Genomic DNA, 25,111 nt, shown 5'->3' with positions numbered 1-25,111 from the left:
GCCAGTGAGGAGGGATCATTAGGATACTAAGGAGGGGGGGGGGGGGTCAGGTAAATTTTATTGTGATACATGAACAATCAAGATCCTCCCTTGAAAAATGTAATAATTTATTTCATTTTGTCAAGGGACTCTTCAGATGAACTATTTTCCAAAGTTACACAAAAAAAATATCGCTTTGCTTTCTAAAAGTTTAAACTGATACAGCTAGACTGCTGTCCCCCCTCCCTCCTCCCCCCGGTAAGACATCGGAAAATTCTTCATCTTTCCACAACACGAAGTATTTCCGGTTTAATAAATCGAATGCTAACAGAGGGTCCTTTACTCTTTTAAAAATACAACTTTCGTGTCATGATGTTAAATTTTATTCAGCATTTTGAACCCTTGAATTGAATTTACTATGTATCTTTTTGACCGTTTTATAACAGAAGGTCAACTTTAAAGGCATATAAAAAGGCTGATATATATATATATATATACATATATATAGGAAGTCTGCAAGTCGATTTTCGCGTGGAACAGTGCTCAATACGTTGAAGCAGAGCAGAATAAATATTATGAGAGGAAAAAAGGACGTAACTACATTTCCCGACAAGCCTGTTTCGTGAATCGCTTCACTCTTCAGGGGTTTAATGAAAGAATATTCATGTGACTATCGTTTATATACTAGGAAAATTTGCATAATACGCGGTAAACTTAAAAACTTTAAAGTTCAGCTGTTGCGTAGCAACGCTTTGTTTCTGTGTCGGCATGAAGATACGAGTTCGTTACGCTTATTTAGTGATGAGAGGTCGGGTCGGTAAATTATAAGGAATTTTTCTTTTAGGCAGAGGTTGCATCTTTTACTGGAGCTGTTGTAGGGAGAGTTAGATGATAAGACGCGCCATGAGATAGAATAGCCAATGTTGTCGTTCTTGAGTGTCCAGATGTGTTTGCTAAGTTCGGTAGAGTTTTTGTGCTTGGCGTGGCGGAATGATGGGACTACGTATCACCATCGATGGGATCACCGCGTATTATGCAAATTTTCCTAGTATATAAACGATAGTCACATATATATATATATATATATATATATATATATATATATATATATATATTTACGTACACATCAAATTAAATATTACCTTATAGCTTTATCCTCGCACTTTATCTCCTCAAATTTTCTTTTGTAGCCCGATGAAAGAGTTCGGGCCATTTTGACGGCTATGGCGTCTAAAAAATCATGCCTGCATATTAGTTTTGTTCGATATTTTCAATCTGTGTCATACTCTCCCAAGTTTAGCTATCTGTGTTCTCCACTGTTTTATTTTCACCTCGTTATTGCTTGTCAACTCTGTAAAGCAATTTCTTCCTACTTAAAGGAAATTATTTGCATCATAAAAAGGACTCACAATGGCCGCGTGACGCATTTTCTTAAGTAATGTAACTGTGTGACAGTGGTGAATTCCCTTTTGGAGCCATTACAAGACCGCCGTATATAAGCTGAAAATTTTCAGCAGTAGACCGCCCACCCTGATCAGATTGAAGGTCGAGTTCTTCCACCCCCGGGCTTTCAGTTATGTCAAGTAATCAACAGAGTATCCAGACCACATGGTTAGAAGGGGGAGCCTTCTATTACTGCGCTTCAGGGGTGAGCTGAGATTTGCCACTAGTAATCTTGCTAAAATAGACATATGCTACTGATTCGAATTCTAAAGTTGGCTGCTTCACTTCACAAAACAACAAAACATTCAAAGTTAAATTGGTGGTGAGTACGATGTTTCTTCATTGGGCTACTATATTATCAATTTTACAATACGTATCTCGACGCCTTCATAATTAGAGCTATCCTTACAAAGACCATTCGATAGTGAAATGATTGATATAAGAAACATTATGAATTGCTGTAGAGGAACGTAGTTCTGCAAAAATTATCTCTATTATTTAGATCATTTTATATCTCAAGTATCAAAATTTGCTTGGTAAGAATTGGAGGGCTTTTAACTGGGTAGTTCTACTGTGTTGAATCAAATTCGTTTCATTAGTAAATGTCGAGCGACTGGATAAACAATCTAAACGCATGTGTCAAAAACTCCCTGGAGGTTTACAAATGTGAAATGTAGTTACATTTTGTTAGTTGTCTTTGGCAAAACAACGTTCAAATCAGCTCAAAAAGACGGAAACCGGTTGTTGTCGATCCATTGTAAAGAATGTGTAAAATATGGCCATTCGAAATTAAAATATTTTTCTGAAAATATTCGGCATATCTGAAGCCATTATTCTTTTTGTGTAATGTCGGTTAGGTTACGTCTAATCGTTTTACCCTCATTGCCGTGGGTACTTAAAGCTTTTCAGTGTCGATGGTAGCATAGCGTAGATGTATATACAAATCGCACACCGAATTAAATTTCATATTTATTCATGGCGGGAAAATCTGTTTGCGCGTTTAATTCATGGAGAAGATGGAAAGCGATGGATGTTGGGTTTCTTTAACGGCCATTCTTTTTTTTATCAAATTGAACTTAATCTTTATTCTTGTTATCCGTTGTTCCCTCTTTGTTTTAAAATATTATTTATTCTTTTTATCTATCAATGTTTCACATCTTTCTTAAAATAGCTATTTGCATTTATCTTTGTTTTGCAGAGAACGTTTTATTTCAGTTTCTTGTCGTTGGTTTCATTAGTCACGCGATCAGAATACTTGTCGCGACACTTTTCTTTTTTAGAAGGTGAGCAGTAAAAGGTATGAATTTAGAAACAATATTTTCCCGCTTTACAAATTGAAATGTTTTGCAATGAATATTCGATGGCAGAGGATTTTGATAACCTCCAAATAATCTTAAATTCTGGTAAAGATTTTTTGTTTGAAAATTGTTCTAAACTTATGATAGTCTAGAAAATAAAACGGTTTATCCAACATGAAGCCTTTGTCTTTCATGATCTAATTTCTAACTCTCCTCTTCAAGCGCTGTGATGTTATTGTGAATGATTTAAGAGAATATAGTATTACATCAAGAAAACACTATCCAGCTTTATTCGTTATTGTCCTCAACTTTTGTTATTAGTTAAATAGCTTTTTTTTAAGTCAGTCTTGGAGTGTCAGAGTAGGATTAAAGATGAAATACTTTCTCTGTATTTGTAGGGGAAAGCTGTATAAGGTTTTCCGATTTATATTTTATTTTGTTTTCACACTTGTTAATGTTATCAACTTTGTTTTGCAGGGAAAGCGTTATTTCAGTTTCTGGTTATTCCTTGTATCTCAGTCATACGATCAGAATACTAAACAAGACACTCTTCCTTGTGTGAGGGTAAGAAGCCAAATGAAAGATTAAGTTTACTCTCCTTTCCTGTTTTCAAAAAGTATTTTCGCCGCCTCAAATCAGGCGCAACAGAAGTCAAATTCAAGAACAGCAAGTTCTGATGAAAAAGAAAAAAAAACCCACAAGAATGTACAGTGCACCTAATGGCGAAACTAGAGAGTTATGTTTACACGACTTACTTTTTCAGTGATGTTATTAACCGATCAAACTCAGCACTTTGTTCCCGACCGACCTACTTGCATTTATCTGTTCCTTGAAATCAGTCTCATCACATAAACAATTAGCACCCTGAATAGCCCATGTTTAATTTTTCAAAGCTTCACAGCTGAAAAACTAAATTTGATAACAATCATTCTTTTCCCGCTCTAAAAAATTGAAATATTTTGAGTGAAAATTTGGGAAAATTCAATGATGTATGACATTTTATTGTTTCAAACAATCTAACCAAAGTTTATTTTATCAGCAATTCTCCCTTCAAGCTCCTTTTACATTACCTTGCTAGTCATTAGAGAGAGTCTGGTATTGTATCTTATTTTCGCCACCAATTCACTGGATGAAATGTGGATATTGTAAAGAAAAGCAACATATTCCTCACTTCTGTGACTTGAAAGTCTTTAAAAAATCGGTAAAAGCGCGATCAAAACAACCAAGCTCTTATCAATGATATGCGAGGAGCTTACAATATTTATTGACGATCTTACGAGCAAGCTGTAATCCAGCATCCATCTTTTAGATTTTTATGATGATTATTTTAACCGATCAAGCAGTAACTCATTGTACTCCTCTTTTCTTTGTACAGATAATTTCATATCTTGCTTCGGTTTCCTAACTATCCAGATACCCTTTTTCTTCCAAAGGTGAGCGGCTTAAAGTTTATTTCAGAAATATTTAACGCTAAAATATATCGGTTTGAGATTTGGCATATCTTAATGATAAACATAACATCTTGTTCATCGATCCGTTTACTCTCACCATTTGATTTCTGTAAGGTATCTTGATATTATAAGGAGAAACTACATATCCATCATTTCTTGAATGATGCAAAATACGAAGATTTGGTATTTTATATAATATATGTTACAGGCAATCTAGAAAACAATTTTCTTCCATAGGTCTTTTTTTCATGATTTCTTCTTACCAAACGTGTGAGTAGAATGTTCTTAAATTAGTTTTTCGCAGTTACGTTTATTTGGCAGCGAAAGTCTCATTTCACTTTCTTATACTTTTGTTTTTATTAGCCACACCATCGGGAGACTAAAGAAGGCATTGTTTTCAGAGGTGAGCTGTTCGCCTTTTTTAGCTCTGTATTGTCATTGCTTCCTTAGTTTCATTTTGCATGAATAAAACTTACAGTACTGTTTAATTAACCGAAAAAAACGTTCGGAAAAGTTGGCATACGAGTAAATTAAGCATTAAAACGCGAGTGGAATTCTTGGGGAAAATTTCCCTTTCCCTTGAAAACAAAGCTGACGGATGATTTCCAATCGTCTTCTAGACGTTTTAATAACCTGCCAACGATAGGCTATATAGAGATTTTAAAAAGCAGGTTGAAAAGATGGATTAGTAATGAATAACACTACTAATACATTTGGTTTACTGCATCACAAACCAAGGGTTAGAACACGGACTCGCCTTCGACGCAGTTCATCAGGACAGGGCTTCCGGTTAAAACTAAAGAACGATTACATCAAAAGTCTCTCTGTATTATTTTATCTTCAATTGAATGAAATGTTTTAAGTTTTATTACAGCCATTTTGAAATCGTTGGTGGTCCCTGTAATCTGATTGGCTCTAATTAATGCGATTTATTCACGAATCGCACCATTTTTTTGCTTTAAATCGCATCTTTTTCCCAGCCAATGAGGAGGCTACACTGAAAACAAAACAACCAATTAGATTTCAAGGCTTGTTTAAAGCAACCGATCAAACTGCCGGAAAATTAAAGATAAAGAGTATCATGTGCCAAATTTTGCAACTTTTGTCTCTAAAACTCTTACTTTTCCCCCCCAAAAACTGGATGAATTTAATTTCAGACCGGCTCAGTGCTGCATCAATAAAATATTTGAGCTGATCAAGTCCTGTATTTGGGCGATTTCAAAATGGATGGAATAAAGTGGTAATTGAACCTCGTGTCGTGCAATTTTGGTCTCAAATCTTACCTGTGATTTCAAATCACGCGTATGATTTCAGCCCTAATTTATTAGTCACACCATCGGGAGACTAAAGAAGGCATTTTCTATTTTCAAAGGTGAGCTTTTTTTTATTTTTAGCTCTGAATTGTCATTGCTTCCTTAGTTTCATTTTCCACGAATAAAACTGACATTACTGTTTAATTAACCGTAAAAAACGTTCGGAAAAGTTGGTACACGAGTAACTTTAAACACGAGTGGAATTCTTTACTTTCCTTTGTCTGGAAAACAAAGCTAACGGATGATTTCCAATCGCCTTTTAGACGATTTAATTGCCTGTCAACGATAAGTCTATATAAAGATTTTAAAAGGGAGGTTGAAAAGATGGATTAGTAATGAGTGACACTACTAATACATTTGGTCTACTGCATCACAAACCAAGGGTTAGAACACGGACTCGCTTTCGACGCATTTCATCGGGACGGGGCTTCCGGTTAAAACAAAAGAACAAATGCTTCAAACGCTTTTCTCTATCATTTTATCTTCAATCGAATTAAATGTCTTAGATTCAATTCATGTCCATGAAATTTAGTCTGAAACGCGATGCATGAACAATATCTGCGTCACGTAAAAGCATAATCTCCTGTTATGGAAAAGAGGTATTTGTTAGAGGTAGAATTCAGTATCAAGACATTAAGTTCCCAGGTTCTTTTAGAGACGATTTGACGGTTCTCGATTTATTTATTTGTCAATTAAGTTGTAAAAGTGCTGTACCAAAAGAACTTACCAGAGAAACTACCGAACGTTCTGCAAGTGAGACTGATAGAGTTAACAAAAGATATTTAACAAAGCAATTTAACTGTTTAAGTCTCTAAATATACTAGGGAAAGCGAAAAATCCCATGTCTAACAAGCTCATTGAGATCAACGGCATTTATATGTATGATTTCACGCATCTCAAAAGCGAGTTTCTGATACTGACACGCTGGCTTTATCTGTACGGGACACAAGGTTAGAAATACCAACACATATATATTTATCTGAACATTCTGGAGACATTGAGTGGTTTCACACTTCGTTTTACAGTGAAATGTAACTTTTTTTATTGAATTTATTTCCATCAAATATTTCTGCTACCAGACGACACAAGATCTGTGTGGCGTAGAAGAACGTCCCTAGATCAATAAAAGATGTTTTGATCTGTCTCGATTCATAATCAGATTTAAGTACAGTGGAATTTAGTGAAGAGCAAGAGATTAGAGGCAAATCAAGTCCCTGGATTTTGAAAGTCAATTTGATAGCTTTAGTATGATACTACAATGAAATACAGAAATATCAAAGACAATTTGAAAGTTTTTCGTGACTGCAAGAGTTATCAAAATAGATTACCAAAGTAAAGCAAGAAAACCTTTTAAATGCTGTATGGTGTTGACCATCCTGGCTGCGCGGGTAAAAAATATCAATATTGGTAAAACTACCACAACCAAAATTTTATAATCTCTTGCCATAAAGTATGAAGAGAATGATTTTAAAAAATTTGAGGATACATTCAGGTAGGCAAAATATTTTTTAAAAAATGACAAAAAAGGAAACATCTATCTCGTTTAATTTTTCTGTTGTTGAAGGTTTATATGTACTGTATTCTTTCAAGTAATTTTCAATTCTAAATTGGAAATCTAATCCGGTAAAAATCTTTCCGATTTAAGCAACTCACTCGGCTGGAGCGAGTGATAGGGGTGGGGGGTGCATGAGGGCGAAAAAACGGGTGAGCACAAGGGATGGGAAAGAAGAACCTAGCTCCTTCATAGTCCCACAAAAAAAAAATTCAGCCACTTCCCGTCCACTAAGAAAGAAGGGACAGCTTGCGCTTTCATTTTCTCTCCTGATAGAAATCACAGATATAAGATTCTTCAGGAAAAGTCAAAATTGTTCTTCAAAACCAAAACATATCAATAACATAAATGACATCTGTTGAAGTTAGAAGTCCGAGGAAATCTTCTTCCTGAGCAAAATGCATTATTCAGGAAAGTTCTTTCACCTATCAGGCAGATACAGCGAGTTGCAGAGGTCAGTGTGAATGACATGAATGCACGCGCGAGACGCATCGTGTAGAATACACTCCCACTAAAATGGTTCCGTTCTATTCACAACGTCTACCCAGTAGAAGTTCCAGAAATAATAATGTTGATGTAGATTCAACATATTTAATGTATGTCGTTTAATTTGTTACACAAACACCAATTTAACAATGCTTTTAGTTGAATTTAAATTTTAACGGCTAAGGGTGCTAATTTTGATTCACTCTCTAATGAATGTAAGTGGAAGTCACTTTCAAACAGAAAACTGCGACCAGATTCAGTTCTAATTAATTGTGTAGCGTGTAAAAAATAAATAATCAGTGAGTTGAACGCCAGCATAGCACGATCAATGGATTAACCGATGATCAATTGGTTAAAAATTCTTTTTTTTCTTGATTCTTTTCTCACGTTTGGGGAAATTCTTTTAACATTCAGGACATGACGTAATGAGTAACGCAGCAGAAGTCCTAAAGTCAGTCCAGATTGGTTTGGACATCGCCATATTTCTCCTTAACACTGATCGTGGCCTACAAGCGACCGAGTTATGTAATGAATGTTTATTTCTACTTCACAAACTTGCCTCTGGTATTGACCTTGATCATGATATCTCTGATGTATTATTCAATGTGTTCTACACCACCTCTGGTTACACAGGTGCAGCACGATACACCACAAAACTTATTAACAAGTTTTTCGTCGCTGGAGAACTAACCATACAACTGGTAGACAAATACAAGGCTAAATGTTGGTTTGCAGAGGCAAAGCAACTTTGTAAAAGCGCTCTTACCATCATGAAAGCGATTGGCCACCATAGAAAAGAGGCAGTGGCTTGCGTGAGACTTGGATATCTTTGCGTTATCCTCCGCAAGTATCTAAAGGCGAAAGAATATTATGAGAGAGCAATTGCCATCACGATAGAAATCGGCGACAGAAATGGAGAAGGAACAACATACGGGAACCTCGGAGTTGTGTTTCAATCCCTTGGCGAATATCAGAAGGCCAAAAAATCTTACGAGAAATCACTTGCCATCGCGATAGAAATCGGCGACAGAAATGGAGAAGGAACAAGATACCGGAACCTCGGAGTTGTGTTTCGATCCCTTGGCGAATATCAGAAGGCCAAAGAATATTACGAGAAATCACTTGCCATCGCGATAGAAATCGGCGACAGAAATGGAGAAGGAACAACATACGGGAACCTCGGAGTTGTGTTTCAATCCCTCGGCGAATATCAGAAGGCCAAAGAATATTACGAGAAATCACTTGCCATCGCGATAGAAATCGGCGACAGAAATGGAGAAGGAACAACATACGGGAACCTCGGAGCTGTGTTTCAATCCCTTGGCGAATATCAGAAGGCCAAAGAATATTACGAGAAAGCAATTGCCATCGCGATAGAAATCGGCGACAGAAGTGGAGAAGGAATAATATATAGGAACCTCGGAGGTGTGTTTCAATCCCTTGGCGAATATCAGAAGGCCAAAGAATATTACGAGAAATCACTTGCCATCGCCATAGAAATCGGCGACAGAAATGGAGAAGGAACAACATACAGGATCCTCGGAAATGTGTTTCAATCCCTTGGCGAATATCAGAAGGCCAAAAAATCTTACGAGAAATCACTTGCCATCGCGATAGAAATCGGCGACAGAAATGGAGAAGGAACAACATACGGGAACCTCGGAGTTGTGTTTCAATCCCTTGGCGAATATCAGAAGGCCAAAGAATATTACGATAAATCACTTGCCATCGCGATAGAAATCGGCGACAGAAATGGAGAAGGAACAACATACGGGAACCTCGGAGTTGTGTTTCAATCCCTTGGCGAATATCAGAAGGCCAAAGAATATTACGAGAAATCACTTGCCATCGCGATAGAAATCGGCGACAGAAATGGAGAAGGAACAACATACGTGAACCTCGGAGTTGTGTTTCAATCCCTTGGCGAATATCAGAAGGCCAAAGAATATTACGAGAAATCACTTGCCATCGCGATAGAAATCGGCTACAGAAAGGGAGAAGGAAGAACATACGGGAACCTCGGAACTGTGTGTCAATCCCTTGGCGAATATCAGAGGGCCAAAGAATGTTACGAGAAAGTAATTGCCATGGCGATGGAAATCGGCGACAGAAATGGAGAAGGAGCAACATACGGGAACCTCGGAGTTGTGTTTCAATCCCTTGCCGAATATCAGAAGGCCAAAGAATATTACGAGAAATCACTTGCCATCGCCATAGAAATCGGCGACAGAAAGGGAGAAGGAAGAACATGCGGGAGCCTCGGAGCTGTGTTTCAATCCCTTAGCGAATATCAGAAGGCCAAAGAATATTACGAGAAATCACTTGCCATCGCGATAGAAATCGGCGACAGAAATGGAGAAGGAACAACATACGGGAGCCTCGGAGTTGTGTTTGAATCCCTTGGCGAATATCAGAAGGCCAAAGAATATTACGATAAATCACTTTCCATCGCGATAGAAATCGGCGACAGAAATGGAGAAGGAAGAACATACGGGAACCTCGGAGTTGTGTTTGAATCCCTTGGCGAATATCAGAAGGCCAAAGAATATCACGAGAAAGCAATTGCCATCGCGATAGAAATCGGCGACAGAAGTGGAGAAGGAATAATATATAGGAACCTCGGAGTTGTGTTTAAATCCCTTGGCGAATATCAGAAGGCCAAAGAATATTCCGAGAAATCACTTGCCATCGCGATAGAAATCGGCGACAGAAATGGAGAAGGAACAACATACGGGAACCTCGGAGTTGTGTTTCAATCCCTTGGCGAATATCAGAAGGCCAAAGAATATTACGAGAAAGCAATTGCCATGGCGATAGAAATCGGCGACAGAAATGGAGAAGGAACACGGTACCGGAACCTCGGAGTTGTGTTTCGATCTCTTGGTGAATATCAGAAGGCCAAAGAATATTACGAGAAATCACTTGCCATCGCCATAGAAATCGGTGACAGAAATGGAGAAGGAACAACATACGTGAACCTCGGAGATGTGTTTCAATCCCTCGGCGAATATCAGAAGGCCAAAGAATATTACGATAAATCACTTGCCATCGCGATAGAAATCGGGGACAGAAATGGAGAAGGAACAACATACGTGAACCTCGGAGTTGTGTTTCAATCCCTTGGCGAATATCAGAAGGCCAAAGAATCTTACGAGAAATCACTTGCCATCGCGATAGAAATCGGCTACAGAAAGGGAGAAGGAACAACATACGGGAACCTCGGAGTTATGTTTCAATCCCTTGGCGAATATCAGAAGGCCAAAGAATATTACGAGAAATCACTTGCCATCGCGATAGAAATCGGCAACAGAAATGGAGAAGGAAGAACATACGGGAACCTCGGAACTGTGTTTCTATCCCTTGGCGAATATCAGAAGGCCAAAGAATGTTACGAGAAAGTAATTGCCATGGCGATAGAAATCGGCGACAGAAATGGAGAAGGAGCAACATACGGGAACCTCGGAGTTGTGTTTCAATCCCTTGGCGAATATCAGAAGGCCAAAGAATATTACGAGAAATCACTTGCCATCGCGATAGAAATCGGCTACAGAAAGGGAGAAGGAACAACATACGGGAGCCTCGGAGCTGTGTTTCAATCCCTTGGCGAATATCAGAAGGCCAAAGAATATTACGAGAAATCACTTGCCATCGCGATAGAAATCGGCGACAGAAATGGAGAAGGAACAACATACGGGAGCCTCGGAGTTGTGTTTGAATCCCTTGGCGAATATCAGAAGGCCAAAGAATATTACGATAAATCACTTTCCATCGCGATAGAAATCGGCGACAGAAAGGGAGAAGGAACAACATACGGGAACCTCGGAGTTGTGTTTGAATCCCTTGGCGAATATCAGAAGGCCAAAGAATATCACGAGAAAGCAATTGCCATCGCGATAGAAATCGGCGACAGAAGTGGAGAAGGAAGAAGATATAGGAACCTCGGAGTTGTGTTTGAATCCCTTGGCGAATATCAGAAGGCCAAAGAATATTCCGAGAAATCACTTGCCATCGCGATAGAAATCGGCGACAGAAATGGAGAAGGAACAACATACGGGAACCTCGGAGCTGTGTTTGAATCCCTTGGCGAATATCAGAAGGCCAAAGAATATTACGAGAAAGCAATTGCCATCGCGATAGAAATTGGCGACAGAAATGGAGAAGGAACAACATACGGGAACCTCGGAAATGTGTTTCGATCCCTTGGCGAATATCAGAAGGCCAAAGAATGTTACGAGAAAGCAATTGCTATGTCGATAGAAATCGGCGACAGAAATGGAGAAGGAACAACATACGTGAACCTCGGAGCTGTGTTTGAATCCCTTGGCGAATATCAGAAGGCCAAAGAGTATTACGAGAAATCACTTGCCATCGCAAAAGAAATAGGAGACAGAGGAAAGGAATGTTCAGGATATTTAGCCCTTGGAAACGTTTACAGCAGCCTTAGGAAATATCGTCAAGCTAAAGAATATTTCGATAAAGCACTCAGCATCAGTACAGCAATTGGACAAAGAAGAAATGAAGGATGTGCTTCCATAGGTTTGGCAGCAGTGTTCGCTTTTATCAATGACAATCAGAAAGCAAAAGAACTTTGTCAAAAGGCGCTCACCATCAGCAAGGAATGTGGCGATAAAGCTTGGGAAGGAGAAATTTACCTCAACCTCGGAAATCTATGTAGATCGCTTGGTGAATGCGACGAGGCAGAAGATTACTTAGAGAAGGCTCGCTCCATAAGCAGTAGAATTGGACACATACTGACTGAGTTTAATAGCCTTCTCGGCATCACAAAGTTAAAGGTATCGCAGTCACAGATTGTGGAGGCAAAGGAACATCTCCTTCAATGTATTGGAAAATATGAACAATTGAGGAGTTTTCTTAAAGGAAACAAAGAGTTTGAAATATCTCTGTTAGAAGAGCACGGTAGTTTTCCTTATCACTTGCTCACTAACTTGCTTTGCAATACTGGCAAATTTCAAGACGCTCTTTATGTCGAGGAGCTGGGACGAGCGAGAGTCCTCGTAGAATGCATGGCAGAGAAGTTCTCCGTTGAAAGCCACATCTCGGCTGATCCAAAATTATGGTTCGGGATTGAACACATCGTGAAAAAAGAGAGTAACTGTGTCTTTTTGTACATTTCGTATGTTGAGCGGCAAGTTTGTCTCTGGGTTTTGAAAGCAAATGGAGACATTTCCTTTCGAGTCACCGACAAAGTGAAAGACAGCACTCTCATTCCTGAGAAAGTTTGCAACGTGGAGGGAATTTTTAAAAAGAGCGCCGCCAGCTTTGGCGTTTTATTCATAGCGAATTGCGAAGATCGATCTTTGGATGGCAACGTAACGACATCTCTTTTTGAAGAGAGCCGAGCAACTTTACGCGGTGACGAAACCAAAGAAACCGAAAGAATTCATCATTTGTGTTACAAATGGACTATCGCTCCTGTGGCAGATTTACTTACAGAGCCTGAAATCATCATTGTGCCGGATCGTTTCTCGTATCGAGTCCCATTTGCTGCCTTGCGTGATGAATCAGCCGGAAAGTATCTATCAGAGACTTACAGAATCCGTATCGTCCCTTCTCTGACGACCCTCCGGCTCATTCAAGATTGTGCAGCGGATTATCACAGTGAAACTGGTGCACTTGTAGTGGGTGATCCTACGGTTGGCCAGGTGTATTACAATGGACGTGTCGCTAACTTTGTACCATTGTCCTGTGCTAGAGAGGAAGCAGAGATGGTTGGGCGACTGTTGGGAGTTCAGCCTTTGTTAGGAGAGTCTGCAACTAAGCAGGCAGTGCTTCAAGCGATACCTTCAGTGAGTCTCATACATGTTGCCGCACATGGAAATGCCGAAAGAGGAGAGATTGCCCTGTCGCCTAAATGTCCCAAATGTACCACCAACAGTTTTCCACAAGAAGAAGACTACCTCTTGACAATGTCCGACATTTTCGGAACTCAAGTGCGAGCAAAACTGGTTGTATTGAGCTGTTGTCACAGTGCGCGTGGATTGGTCAAAGCCGAAGGAGTTCTTGGAATCGCTCGTGCATTCTTAGCATCCGGTGCACGTTCAGTGTTGGTAGCATCGTGGGCCATAGAAGACGAAGCAACGGAGCAGCTCATGAATCATTTCTACAAGCACCTTGTTCGTGGAGAAAGTGCCAGTGAATCTCTTCACCAGGCCGTAAAATGGTTGAGAAGCAACGGCTTTCCCAAACCTAATCAATGGGCTCCATTTGTGCTGATGGGAGACAACGTGACGTTGGATTTTACATACATCGGGTAGGTCTAGTTCTGATAAGAAATTTCCATTAGCTACCTTACGTTACCTAACATTAGCTATCTTAGGGACTGTTCAGCAGTCGGGGGGGGGGGGGATTGGGTGCTGCTCGAGGATTTTGGTTGTCTCCCAGTAAAATTCACCTGATCCCGTGTAAGGCTCCATAATATTCTTTAGACCCCCCTCTCCCCCTCCCCCACAGAACCAGAAGATTTTGATGAATCATTTTCAAAATTGGCCTTTAATCAAAGTTGCTTTTGTGTGTGAAATTTTCAGAAACTATTCTTCAAACGGAAGCCCAAGAGGATGATAGACAGGCCAAAGCAAATGCAATGAGAGAGATATAAGCTACCTAATGACTTTGAAGTTGATAGCTATTTGAGCTGTGTGTCTGGCTACTTTGAATCTTTTAGAAATTCTGATCCATATAATGATTTAGAGTTGAAATTGTATTATGTTTGTTTCAGGAAAGAGGAACACAAGGAGGAAAACAATGAAGCAGAGAAGAAACAGAGTAACAACTGATCCTGCACAAAGATTATCTTTCCTGCACATTGTTTTTGAATGGACACTGGTATTAGTTTGAACAGACATTTTTCATTTTATTGTAGATAAATGGTTATTTTTTAATGCTCTTTCAAATAAGGCTAAATCAAAAGCTAGTGACACAGAAAGCTGCATTTCAGCCCTCAGACCTATTAAGGGGACTACAATGAATCAGGATGAAAAAATTGACAGCATGGAATTAACTAAACATTTATTAATATGAGAATTTTGGAAAAGTTTCCTTTGAGTTGCAATCAGAAAACTTTAAAACTAAACACTAACTTGTTTTGTGAGTTGTTAGGTAAAAAAACAGGAGAAAAGGAGAACAAGCATTGCACAAAATATTACTGCCAAAGTCAAACTGAGGAGTAAAAACAATTCCTAAGATATCAATGAAACAATTTCCCAGAACTCAGAGCAGAAAGATAACTGATATTATTGAAAAGATAGTTGGAATACCTGAAGGAAAACAAAATCACAAACCAGGAATGCATGGCTTTGTTGAGTATGATGATGCACAAGTGGCAGTTTTCTACACATTTTTTCCTTTACCTTGGGGATTGGGTGGGGAGGTCAGTATTGTCATATTTTAATTTTTTAGAGCTTTCAGGAAAAGGTAAATGCTAAAGGCGATGTTGATATGATGTTTAAAATGGTTCATCAAAAGGATCTGTTAGGAAAAGTATAATTAGTGATTAGATGGCAGACTTTTGTTCCTAATGGTCAGTGGCTCCTAAAAACTTATTGATTCTTAGTAGGCCTACTTATTCTTTGGCCAACTTGAAAGCTTTTGTTCCTGTGATCACTACACATTTTTCTCTTATTTGAAGTACTTTTGCATTTCTTATTTTTCTCTGATTTTTCAGTTTTGTTAATTAAGTGAAATTTATTATTTTACTAAAATAAGTGTAAATAAATAAAACTGAGAATTGGATTGGATTGTTGGAGTTAATTCTCAGATTTATTTTGCAACCTTAGACTTGGTCTGACAAAATACACTAAACAATTGTTTTCTGCAGAGTTTATCCACAAGTTCACAATCGTGTCACATTGGTTTTTTTTTTCACTACCTCTTTTGGTGTTTTGGCCTTCATTAATCTTTCCCTGTGTTTTGCCTCTCGTTATCATTTTTACATTGACTCACAGTCAACTGTATTCAACAGTTCAGAAACTTCATCACCAAACTACCCCTGTTTTGGAATGACCACATTGAATTTTGATGTTGTATGGGGGCTGAAGGGCAAGAGTCTATGGAGAGAGATTTGTGCTGAGGACTGTGTGCTGTTTGAAAGTGAAATGATGGTGGTGGTGGGGGGCAGGGGGGGGGGGAAGGCAAGACAAGCCATAGTTCCTCCACCCTCCCTCCTCTAGGTTTTCCTTAGGTTCTCCTATCCCTGATGCTCCTCCTTATGTCACTTCATACCAGCCAACTTTCACAATTCATTTTCCACACTGAACCATTTAGCTACCAAAAGTGATGAACATGCAACTTCCCGTGAAAACATAAGTGCATTGTAGAGTGAACAAGTAATGAGAATTAAGTTCATCAGCTTAGAGGAGGTAGATTCCATCATCCTTTCAGCTGACATCCCAGGAAATGAACAACTACAAGGTCAAGATAATTCTAAATCCTTTAACCCTTTAACTCCCATGAGTGACCAAGACAGAATTTCTCCTTATAATATCAACACAATATCAACCAGATAAGTGAGGAGATTAAAGAAAAATATCAATTTGGAAATAATTAGTTGATCCAATACTAAATTGTCTGAACTAACATTATAGGAATTGTATGGTTGACATTAAGGAGAATTAGAAATTTGATCTGGGAGTTAAAGGGTTTAGTTTACTTCCCAGCTTCGCAGGTGTCCTTCAGGAAAAAATTTGTACGCGTGCTAGTTTAACCAAAATCATAGCAAATTAAATATCAGAAGAAAGTTTAATAAATGCAGAATACAATAAAACTATCATTTAAGGGACTTTTCTTTAACCCTTTCAATCCTAAGATCTGATTAGTAATTCTCCTTACTATCTGCCATACAATTCTTATGATGTTAGTTCAGAGAATTTGGTATTGGATCAACTAATAATCCCATGATTGATATTCATCTCTATTCTCATCACCTGCCTGCTTGATATCATATTCATATTGTAAGGAGAAATTCTGTCCTGGTCACTTGTGGGAGTGAAAGGTTAAGAAAGTGTCAGAAGCCAGTAAGGCATAAAGTGACCTAAGGTTCTTCTATTGAATTTCTCAGGCATCGGATGCTGCTGCATGAGCAAGATGGCTGCACAGTCTCATTCACAAGGCATCGATCAACAAGTGTGTGTCGGGCTTTTTCAATATTCTGATTGGTTGAGTAGATATCGGCATCCTTAAAGTTAGAGTAGCTAAAAAATATGTGAGACATGTTACATAAATGGACTCCATGGGACAAATATTTCAAATATCGAAATTTCCTGACATATTTTCCTCTGTCATTATTCCCAGAATGCTTTGGGGAAATTTGATGAACATCTATCAAATCTATACACCCTATAAATTTGCTCAAAGTTGTTGTATTCCTCCCTAAATCAAACATGAGATTTTAGCTCCTAAAGGTTTGCAAACAACTTGCACCATGCCAGGAGATTATCTCACTTCCTGAAACTGCACACCAATAGGACAATGGGACCTCCTGGTGTCAATGACAATGGATCAAGATTTCCTGCGTTCTATATCTTAAGAGTGTGAACTCTAGGAGCAGGTGAAAATTTAAAGATCTAAACAAAATGGAGGATTATTTATATCACCACTAAGTTGAAGTCTTGTTCACTTGCTTGCAAGGGCATAAAAAGAATATAAAGCAAGTTCAGTTTAATATGAAGAAGGATTTTTTTGTTGCATCACAAGTAAGGGACAAAACAATTCTGATGGGGAATCAAATCTCAGACTTTCTGAATCAACCCCACAATCGGACACTGAGCCACAGAGACTCTCTCTTGACGAAAGCCATTACAAGGTTCATGTGTCATGGAAGGTTGTTTACACTTTGTTACTGGATACAAAGCCATCTTTGAGTCCACAAACTACACCATACTTTTCTACATATGTTCTCTGCTCTGTTCTGGAATTGTTCCTTTTCAGCCAATATGCTTGTCTCACACCTGGCTCATATCAACTTTACTGGATTCACGAGACATCTCGCCTTAAGTCTCTCTTCTGACTGTTTCTGTGAGAAAACAACAACGAGTAAGTCAATATGTATCATTTTAATTCAAAGTGGTCCTATATTTAAGCACTTTGCTCTTGAAGTATACAAACTAGCTAGAATGGATGGATGAGATATTCTGAGGAAGCAGATGTCCTCGGAAGTTGTAGATTGTGAAGGGGAAATGTAAACAGGAACGAATTCCATCCCCCTGACCATCTCATTAAAAGATAGAACAAACACTAACTCCAACAATGCTAAATTGCTCATGTGCTAAGGAAAGAAACCTTAGTGAAGTTTACAAAATAACCTACTGGTAACACTTATTAAGATTTCCAAACTGCTTAAATTTCCATCAGATATAAAAAAAAATTGAATTATTTCCCCCTACATGTTTCCCCAACAAATTTATTCAAACAAATACTATCATGCCTATAAAGGACACCAGCCATAATAGAGAGAAGAAAATTTGTTATCCTCTTAGTCAGTAATTAGTGCATCATCAACCACAGCCTTGACCCATTCCACAAATACTGTACAGAACATCTTCAGCCTGACTGGAAAAGAACCCAATTTGGTCATTGAAAAAGTCATTTCTGTAGATTTACAGAAATTTTATTGCTACACAAGTGGTAAGTTGAAGACAATTGTTACAACATGCATGACAACAACATAAAAATATTATTATCATAGTTATATTATCATCAAAAATAGTCTACCAAAGTAATTTGCCTATTTGACATTGCATCTGGAATTTTTATTTATTTATTTTGCTAGTAGGCCTGCAATGCATTGGGAAACAACACTGAATGAAGAACATCTGACCTGTCAAGCAAATAAACCATCAATTTTTTTCTTTCTAAAGAAATAAAAATATGGAGACATAACAATAATCACAGTGAATGCAACTGAGGATTTCTGAACTATATCACATATTCTGTTCATGGCTGCACATCAGTGAAAAGAGTTTTTTTTTTCTCATAAAAGGCAGTCTAAGCCTGAAAACATAAGGCAAGAACTTATATCAAAATTGCAGTTAGCACTTTTGGCACTTAGAGAATTATTGTTATTATTGGTATTATTACCGGTACATGTATTCTTGTCATTATTAAAAAAAGTAAACAATAGGCTTGCAATGCATTGGGAAACAAAAAATCTATCTCACGGCTTATTTGTGATTGTTAAGGGACTCTGTAAGCACTCCAACATAGGTCTACAGTGCATACCTGTGTTGCTTTTCATTCACAACAAGGGGTTTTCTCTCTGACAAATCACTAAGACCAACAAATGGATGAAACACAAAACCTCTCTGAGTTTTTAAGAGAAAAGAAATAAGTCTTTAAGTGTAATGAAGACCCCTATACATTTCACCCTTTAACTCTCATGGCAATCACGACAGAATTTCTAATTATAGTGTCATAACAATATCAATGAGACAAGTGATGACAACAAAGAGAATCAACACCATCATCATCTTCATTATCACAAAGTAAGATCTCCATGTACACCTCAGCAGTCTTTTTAGGTAAAAAACAAAACAAAAACAAAAAAAATGGAAGAATCATTATTATCATCCTCACTGTTATTATCACAAGAGATATTTTCTATGAAAAATTACCAAGACCAAAGAATGGATATAACAAAAAATCCTATCTGAGTTTTTACAAGAAAGTGACAATGTGTAATGAAGACCCCAACAGATTTAACCTTTTCACTTTCAAGAGTGAAAATTTATCATTATAATAATATCAAAACGAAATCAAGGAGACAAGTGATGAGAATAAAGAAAAGTATGAATTAGGGGATTATTGGTTGATCCAATAACAAATTCTCAAAACTAACATCATAGGAATTTTAGGGTAGAAAGTAAGGAGAATTACTAATGAGTAATACTAATTGTATTTCAAAAGCATATGACAAAGGAAATATTTTAGCTTCAGACAAGTTAAAGAATCCTTCATATAAACACTCAAGCACTTTGAGGAAAATTATAACCCTCAATTATTCTCAGACAAAGCCAAAGTCCTAAAAGTTAGATAAGTGACAATGTATGATGAACACCCTGATCATCATCATCATCATCAAATTTGAAGTACATAGGACAAAGGAAATGTCTCAGGTCAAGAAGAGTCAAAGAATCCTTTATATGAACAGTCAAACACTTAAAGGAAAGATTTCCCTATAACCCCATACTTTAAAGATGTAGTCCTAAAGCCTATGCCTATGTTTCTATGTTCTTATAACTGAGTGTATAATGATCTATGTGTTACACAGAAATCTTGCCTACTCTGACATAGAGCAACACATGTAGAGATGACTGGCCTCAATTCAAATCATTTCAAACCTCATAATTGTTTAGCCATGTGAGACCTTGAGATCTCAAGGTTGCTTATATATATATCACGCATTGTGTTAACAACTAGGTTGAAAATGTAAATTAGCCACCATAAAGGGTAAAAAAGCTGACGTTTCGAGCATTAGCCCTTCGTCAGAGCGATTAGAGGAATTGTGGGTTGTGTGTGGGTTTATATGCAGAAAGTGGAGCTATCCCATTGGTGGGAATATGGTGACGAGAAAACAGGAATAAATTAGTTAAATGAAAAACGCTCGTTGATTCCATGGGGATTAAGGGTGCCAATTTGGAATATAAATTTTTGTTCTAGTGTTTTACGGCTTTCCGAACTAGTTGGACTAGTTTTACCCTTTAACTCCCATGAGTGACCAAGACAGAATTTCTCCTTACAATATCAATACAATATCAAGCAGACAAGTGATGAGAATAAAGAAAAATATTTATTTGGGAATTACTAGTTGATCCAATACCAAATTCTCCAAACTTTCATCACAAGAACAATATGGAAGACAGTAAGGAGAATTACTAATGAGATCTTAGGGGTTAAAGTGTTAGAGTGATTCCTCATTATAGCACTGCACATCGTGTACTGTGCATAATCACATAATCAAGCCAATAAGCATTTCCATTCCAAGAACATGGTATTGTTTATCAATGGACCAGGTAAAGAAGTGCAATGGTCTTTATCTCTTAAATGAGCACAGTGACTATGTTTTATTTCCCATAATTTTGGTGCACAAAGCCATTACTCAAAGAAGCAAATTATGAACCTGAAAGGAATGACTCAGGGAACATTTTGAGTTGATATCATTTAAAATTTGTGTGCTATTGCGCACAAACACGCAATCACGTGCACAAACACGCGACCAAGCGCACAAACAAAAGCCTTGATTATAAACAAAAGCAAAATGTCACACACATAAACAAAAGCTGAAAAATGTCACACATTTAATTACAGTGATAAACAAAAGGAAAAAAGTCACATTTAATGACAACCTTCCGTACATATTAATTTTTAGCCTTCCCTCTCGGGAAACACAGTTTTAAAGTATAAAAACAATTCAATCAACAAAATCAGTAGTCGCAAATTTACTTCACCTGGTGAACATTATCTTGCGAAGTCTACATTCAGCACAATCATGCCAAACACTCGCCGTCATTCTTACGATCTCAACTTCAAGTTGAAAATTGTAGCTGAAGCTGAAGCTGTTAACAACAATCAAGAGATAGCGAGGGAATACGGAATTTCTTATTTGCTTGAAATTGTAACAATAACTGTGATAAAAAAAATTGTTTTGGGAAAATATTCACCTATAAGACGCACCCAAACTTTGGTGGTAATTTTTAGTAGAAATTAGGAATTTCTTAAAAAAAACAGTGCACCTTATAACCGAATAACTATGGTATATCTCCTATGGTATATCTAAACAAGCGAGATGACCTATCTCTCTTATTGTATTTTTCGAAACAGACATTGGTAAGGAACATTTAGGGAAAGTTTACAAAAGATTGTCCAATAACTTCTTTTCTGATGAATCACCTTGAAGGTAGTTAAATAATTAAATCGAGTGAAATCTATTTCAGAAGTTGTATGTTGTCACTCCAGTCATTTGTAATAGGTCAACTTATTATTCATCCACGACATTAGGTTATCTACTGAGAAAATTGAGCAAGAAAGCACAATGTGTACCTAGATTGAAACACTATAACTTTTAATATTCAGAGCTGTACACAGGAACTTTCTTTCTTACCTCATTCTGGAACAATTCTGTTAGAAAGGGAATGTGCCTGAAAAAGCGTTTATCGAAAAGTGTTTCTCTGTGGTATCAAATACTTTGCTACTGCAAATCCATCAAAAACCAAAAGAAATATTGTCAACATCAAACAACTGTCTATTGTCAGGACTTGGTATTATTACAGTAGGTGATTTGTATTAACTTCCACCAATTTGAAGAAAATTTGTCTTTAAAGAATATTAAAATGTTTACAATTTGTGCCATTCCTGGCTACTCTCCAAGATGATAGAGTTGACTAAAAATATGAGACAAAAGGATGACCAACCATTCACAGAGTTATTAAATAGATTCAGAACTGCTTCACAAACAGAGTGATATTCAATGCATTCAGTCAAGGCTAATGCATCCTGAAGATACTGATTAATTGGATCCATTTTGTATTTTTGGGCAGTTTTTTCTGTATATTTTCCTGTTTATTTTTCATATTCCTAAATTGTTTTTTCTCCAAGAATATTGTTTTCTCTGCTGGCTCCATTGCTTTATAGTGTTGTTTTCTTCCTTTTGTTTAATCATCAATTTTTTTCTTTCCTTTCTATCAACTACTTTACATGAACATGTACCAAACAGTATTCTGTATTGCCCTAGAGTATTATATTTCTCTAGTATTTTTCTAATGGCATCAACAAGTGAAGCCATTCCATCTATGTTTTTAATTTACTGAATAGGGGACGTGTCTTTCATTATAAAGCAGGGGGGAATACATACATTTAAATCTCTTTGTGGGTTTAAAGGTACAACTGATGCAGTATGAAGAATATGATATAAAAAATCCTGTGCATTCACTATTATGTATTATTTCATTCTCAAGAATTGACTTGCTTTGAAGTGAATCAGTTAATAGTCCTTCACTCTCAAACAAATTAGTCAAATTTACTTCAGTTTCACAAACATCTAGCAGTTCTTGGAAGATTAACTGGTGATTGCTGGTTATGCTCTAAACTTGATTTACAACACATCTTTTTGCCTTTGTCAACAATGGTGGGTAAGGATGAATTGTTATTCCAGTAATTACATGATTTCATTATAGAGTAGCAAAGAGAGTGTAGAGCTACAGCACAACTTAGATTAAAGTTTATGGGTTTCATTCAGACTGTTTAGAGAAACCATCCTTTTTGAATATTCTCAATTTGTACTCCTCTCACTTCAAATATATCATTATGTATGCTCTGAAAATAATGCACTAAACTATCAAGAGATGGTACCTCGAGAAGAACACATGTACCTTGAGGCTGCCCTCTACCATGCAAATCTCTTACATGAGAATCAAATATTTTGAACCCCATATTACTATTAGTAATACACCTTACTGTTAATATGAAATTGGTGTAGCTTTCAAATATGAGCAACTCAAAGGCTCTTGGTAAAGATGTACAGTACTGATACCCCTGTATAGCAATTTCTAGGTGAACAGTACCAGAGTAGCTTTCACCGTATTCCAGTTGATAATCAGTATCAAACACATTTAATGCTGTTGTTAATTCTGACTGCATTAATTGTGCCTGTCTGGCTAATCATGACAACATTGAATAAAGCTGATTTCCAATATTCATTATTTGTATAAGATCATTTGCAGAGCTGATCCCTTGTGTGTCATTGTAAATCAAAAAACACAAACTCATTGCAACACATTGTTGTCCTGCATTCTATCCAAAAACTAACTCGTTACCTTGGCTAAGGAAGCTTCTGTTGTTTTTTTAGGGTCAACATATGTTGGAGGGCCAGGATTTTTCTGTCTCAGCTTAATTTATAGTTGCAATAATTTGCTACGAGCTTCATTCTTGCAAGAACACTTCAGTTTGTTACAAGAAAACAATTTTAAATATCGACTGGCACGATATTTTACCTTTCATATGCATTGACGAATTTTTTCACAACAGTTAAACTTCAACGTGTTTTTATTTAATAGTTTTTAGCGCTAACATAACAGTATGATGTAGATGACATGGGGATTCATGGGAGAATACGTGCATAGACAAATTTTTCTAACCTTTCTGCTCTTGTTCCTAAACCTTTTCAAACTTCGTATTGGTATTCTGCTTGGTTCACGATCACGTCTACATATACGATGAGATTTGCGTCTATGCTTCTCTCGATTAACATTAGATAGCTCAGTTGATATAGCATGTTTCTCGACGAAAGGTTCACTCATAAATGTTCGCTCATAAAGAGATATCTCATAAGGTTCACAGACCAACCCGTTCCGAAAACGCTCGACATATTTTAGTGTGGGTCTACCACGAACGAAGTGAACATATTTTGTATGCGTTTTGAGCGTCTTACACACTGTGTCTGTGCTGATTTTGCGCGGCGAGAGCTTCTCTTCGCTCTTCGTCCGCCATTACACCATTCTGTGTGCTCATAAGTCAAAACGTCGCGCATGCGTCAGACTCAAACGATTACGCATGCGTGATGAGGACTCAACTGTGATTTGCGACCGAACGGGAAAAAAATCAAGCCGGAATTTCAACTCGGGCGTCTCCCTTGGAAAGCCCGAGTAATAAAGTACAATGCGTACCTAGATTGAAACACTATTACTTTCAATATTTGGAGCTGCATACAGAAACTTTCTTTCTTACCTCATTCTGGAAGAATTCTGTTAGAAAGGGAATGTGCCTAAATATGTATCTAGCGGAAACTGTTCACCAGATGACATAGTACAGAAGATTATTGCTGCGTAAGAAGACAAGGAACGACTCCATGTTGGAATCCAGTTTCCTCACGGCATGTTTAAGGAAAGGGTTGCACTGGACTGGATCCAGATATGTCTAGATATGTCTTCTAGCGCCCGCGAGAGGAGCATGTTTAGTAAAGATTGATGATTTGATCTCTCTCGCACTCTTAGGAATCTGTTTCAGTGGATTGTTACGTCAGTATCTCTCGCACTCTAAGGAATATGTTCAACTGATTGTTACGTCAGTATCTCTCGCACTCTGAGGAATATGTTCAACTGATTGTTACGTCAGTAACTCGCGGACTCTAAGGAATCTGTTTCGATGGATTACTAAGTCAGTATCTCGCACTCTAAGGAATATGTTTCAATTGATTGTTACATCAGTAACTCGCGGACTCCAAGGAATCTATGCTAATGGATTGTTACGTCAGTATCTCTCAGAATACCGGTCACTTCGCAAACGTGTCACTTCGCAAACTGTCACTTCGCAAACGTCCTTTGTCACTTCGCAAACGCATCCAAGTCTAATTCTTCAACAACTCTGAGGCGGTTTCGATCGAAGCATAGATAGATGTAAATTTGTGTTTTGTTCCTCTTTTACATCTATCTTGGATATGTATTCAATACCCTGTCTTCACTTCGTGCGTTCCAGCTTACACGGTTGTCGTCAATCACACAGAAACCATCACATTTGTAAATATTTGTAAATACTAGAGAATAGTTTAGAAGATCATTTAGTGGTTTAATAAAGTGATACTGCGCG

The 25,111-nt window shown here is 37.6% G+C and overlaps 1 protein-coding gene and 2 long non-coding RNA genes across 3 annotated transcripts; 2 read left to right on the top strand and 1 right to left on the bottom strand.

Moving 5' to 3' along the window:
• The first annotated feature begins 3,091 nt into the window (after window positions 1-3,091).
• Window positions 3,092-4,572, top strand: LOC149034434 (uncharacterized). The gene is made up of 3 exons (XR_016182893.1): window positions 3,092-3,284; window positions 4,096-4,153; window positions 4,535-4,572. It is a non-coding gene; the product is annotated as an uncharacterized LOC149034434 (long non-coding RNA).
• Window positions 4,573-7,947: 3,375 nt separating this feature from the next.
• On the top strand, window positions 7,948-15,271 carry LOC149034433 (uncharacterized). Its single transcript, XM_089194870.1, has 2 exons — window positions 7,948-13,793; window positions 14,259-15,271. Exons 1-2 carry the CDS (start codon window positions 7,948-7,950, stop codon window positions 14,314-14,316), a joined length of 5,904 nt encoding a protein of 1,967 aa, XP_089050996.1. The 3' UTR covers window positions 14,317-15,271.
• Window positions 15,272-17,169: 1,898 nt separating this feature from the next.
• On the bottom strand, window positions 17,170-21,697 carry LOC149034432 (uncharacterized). Its single transcript, XR_016182883.1, has 2 exons — window positions 21,633-21,697; window positions 17,170-17,549 (listed from the first exon to the last, which is right to left on the bottom strand). It is a non-coding gene; the product is annotated as an uncharacterized LOC149034432 (long non-coding RNA).
• Between the last annotated feature and the right edge of the window lie 3,414 nt (window positions 21,698-25,111).

The sequence above is a fragment of the Pocillopora damicornis genome, chromosome 14 (assembly GCF_964200805.1).
Source record: "Pocillopora damicornis chromosome 14, jaPocDami1.2, whole genome shotgun sequence".
Taxonomy (NCBI): Eukaryota; Metazoa; Cnidaria; class Anthozoa; order Scleractinia; family Pocilloporidae; genus Pocillopora; species Pocillopora damicornis.
This window is presented reverse-complemented; position numbering and strand designations above follow the sequence as displayed.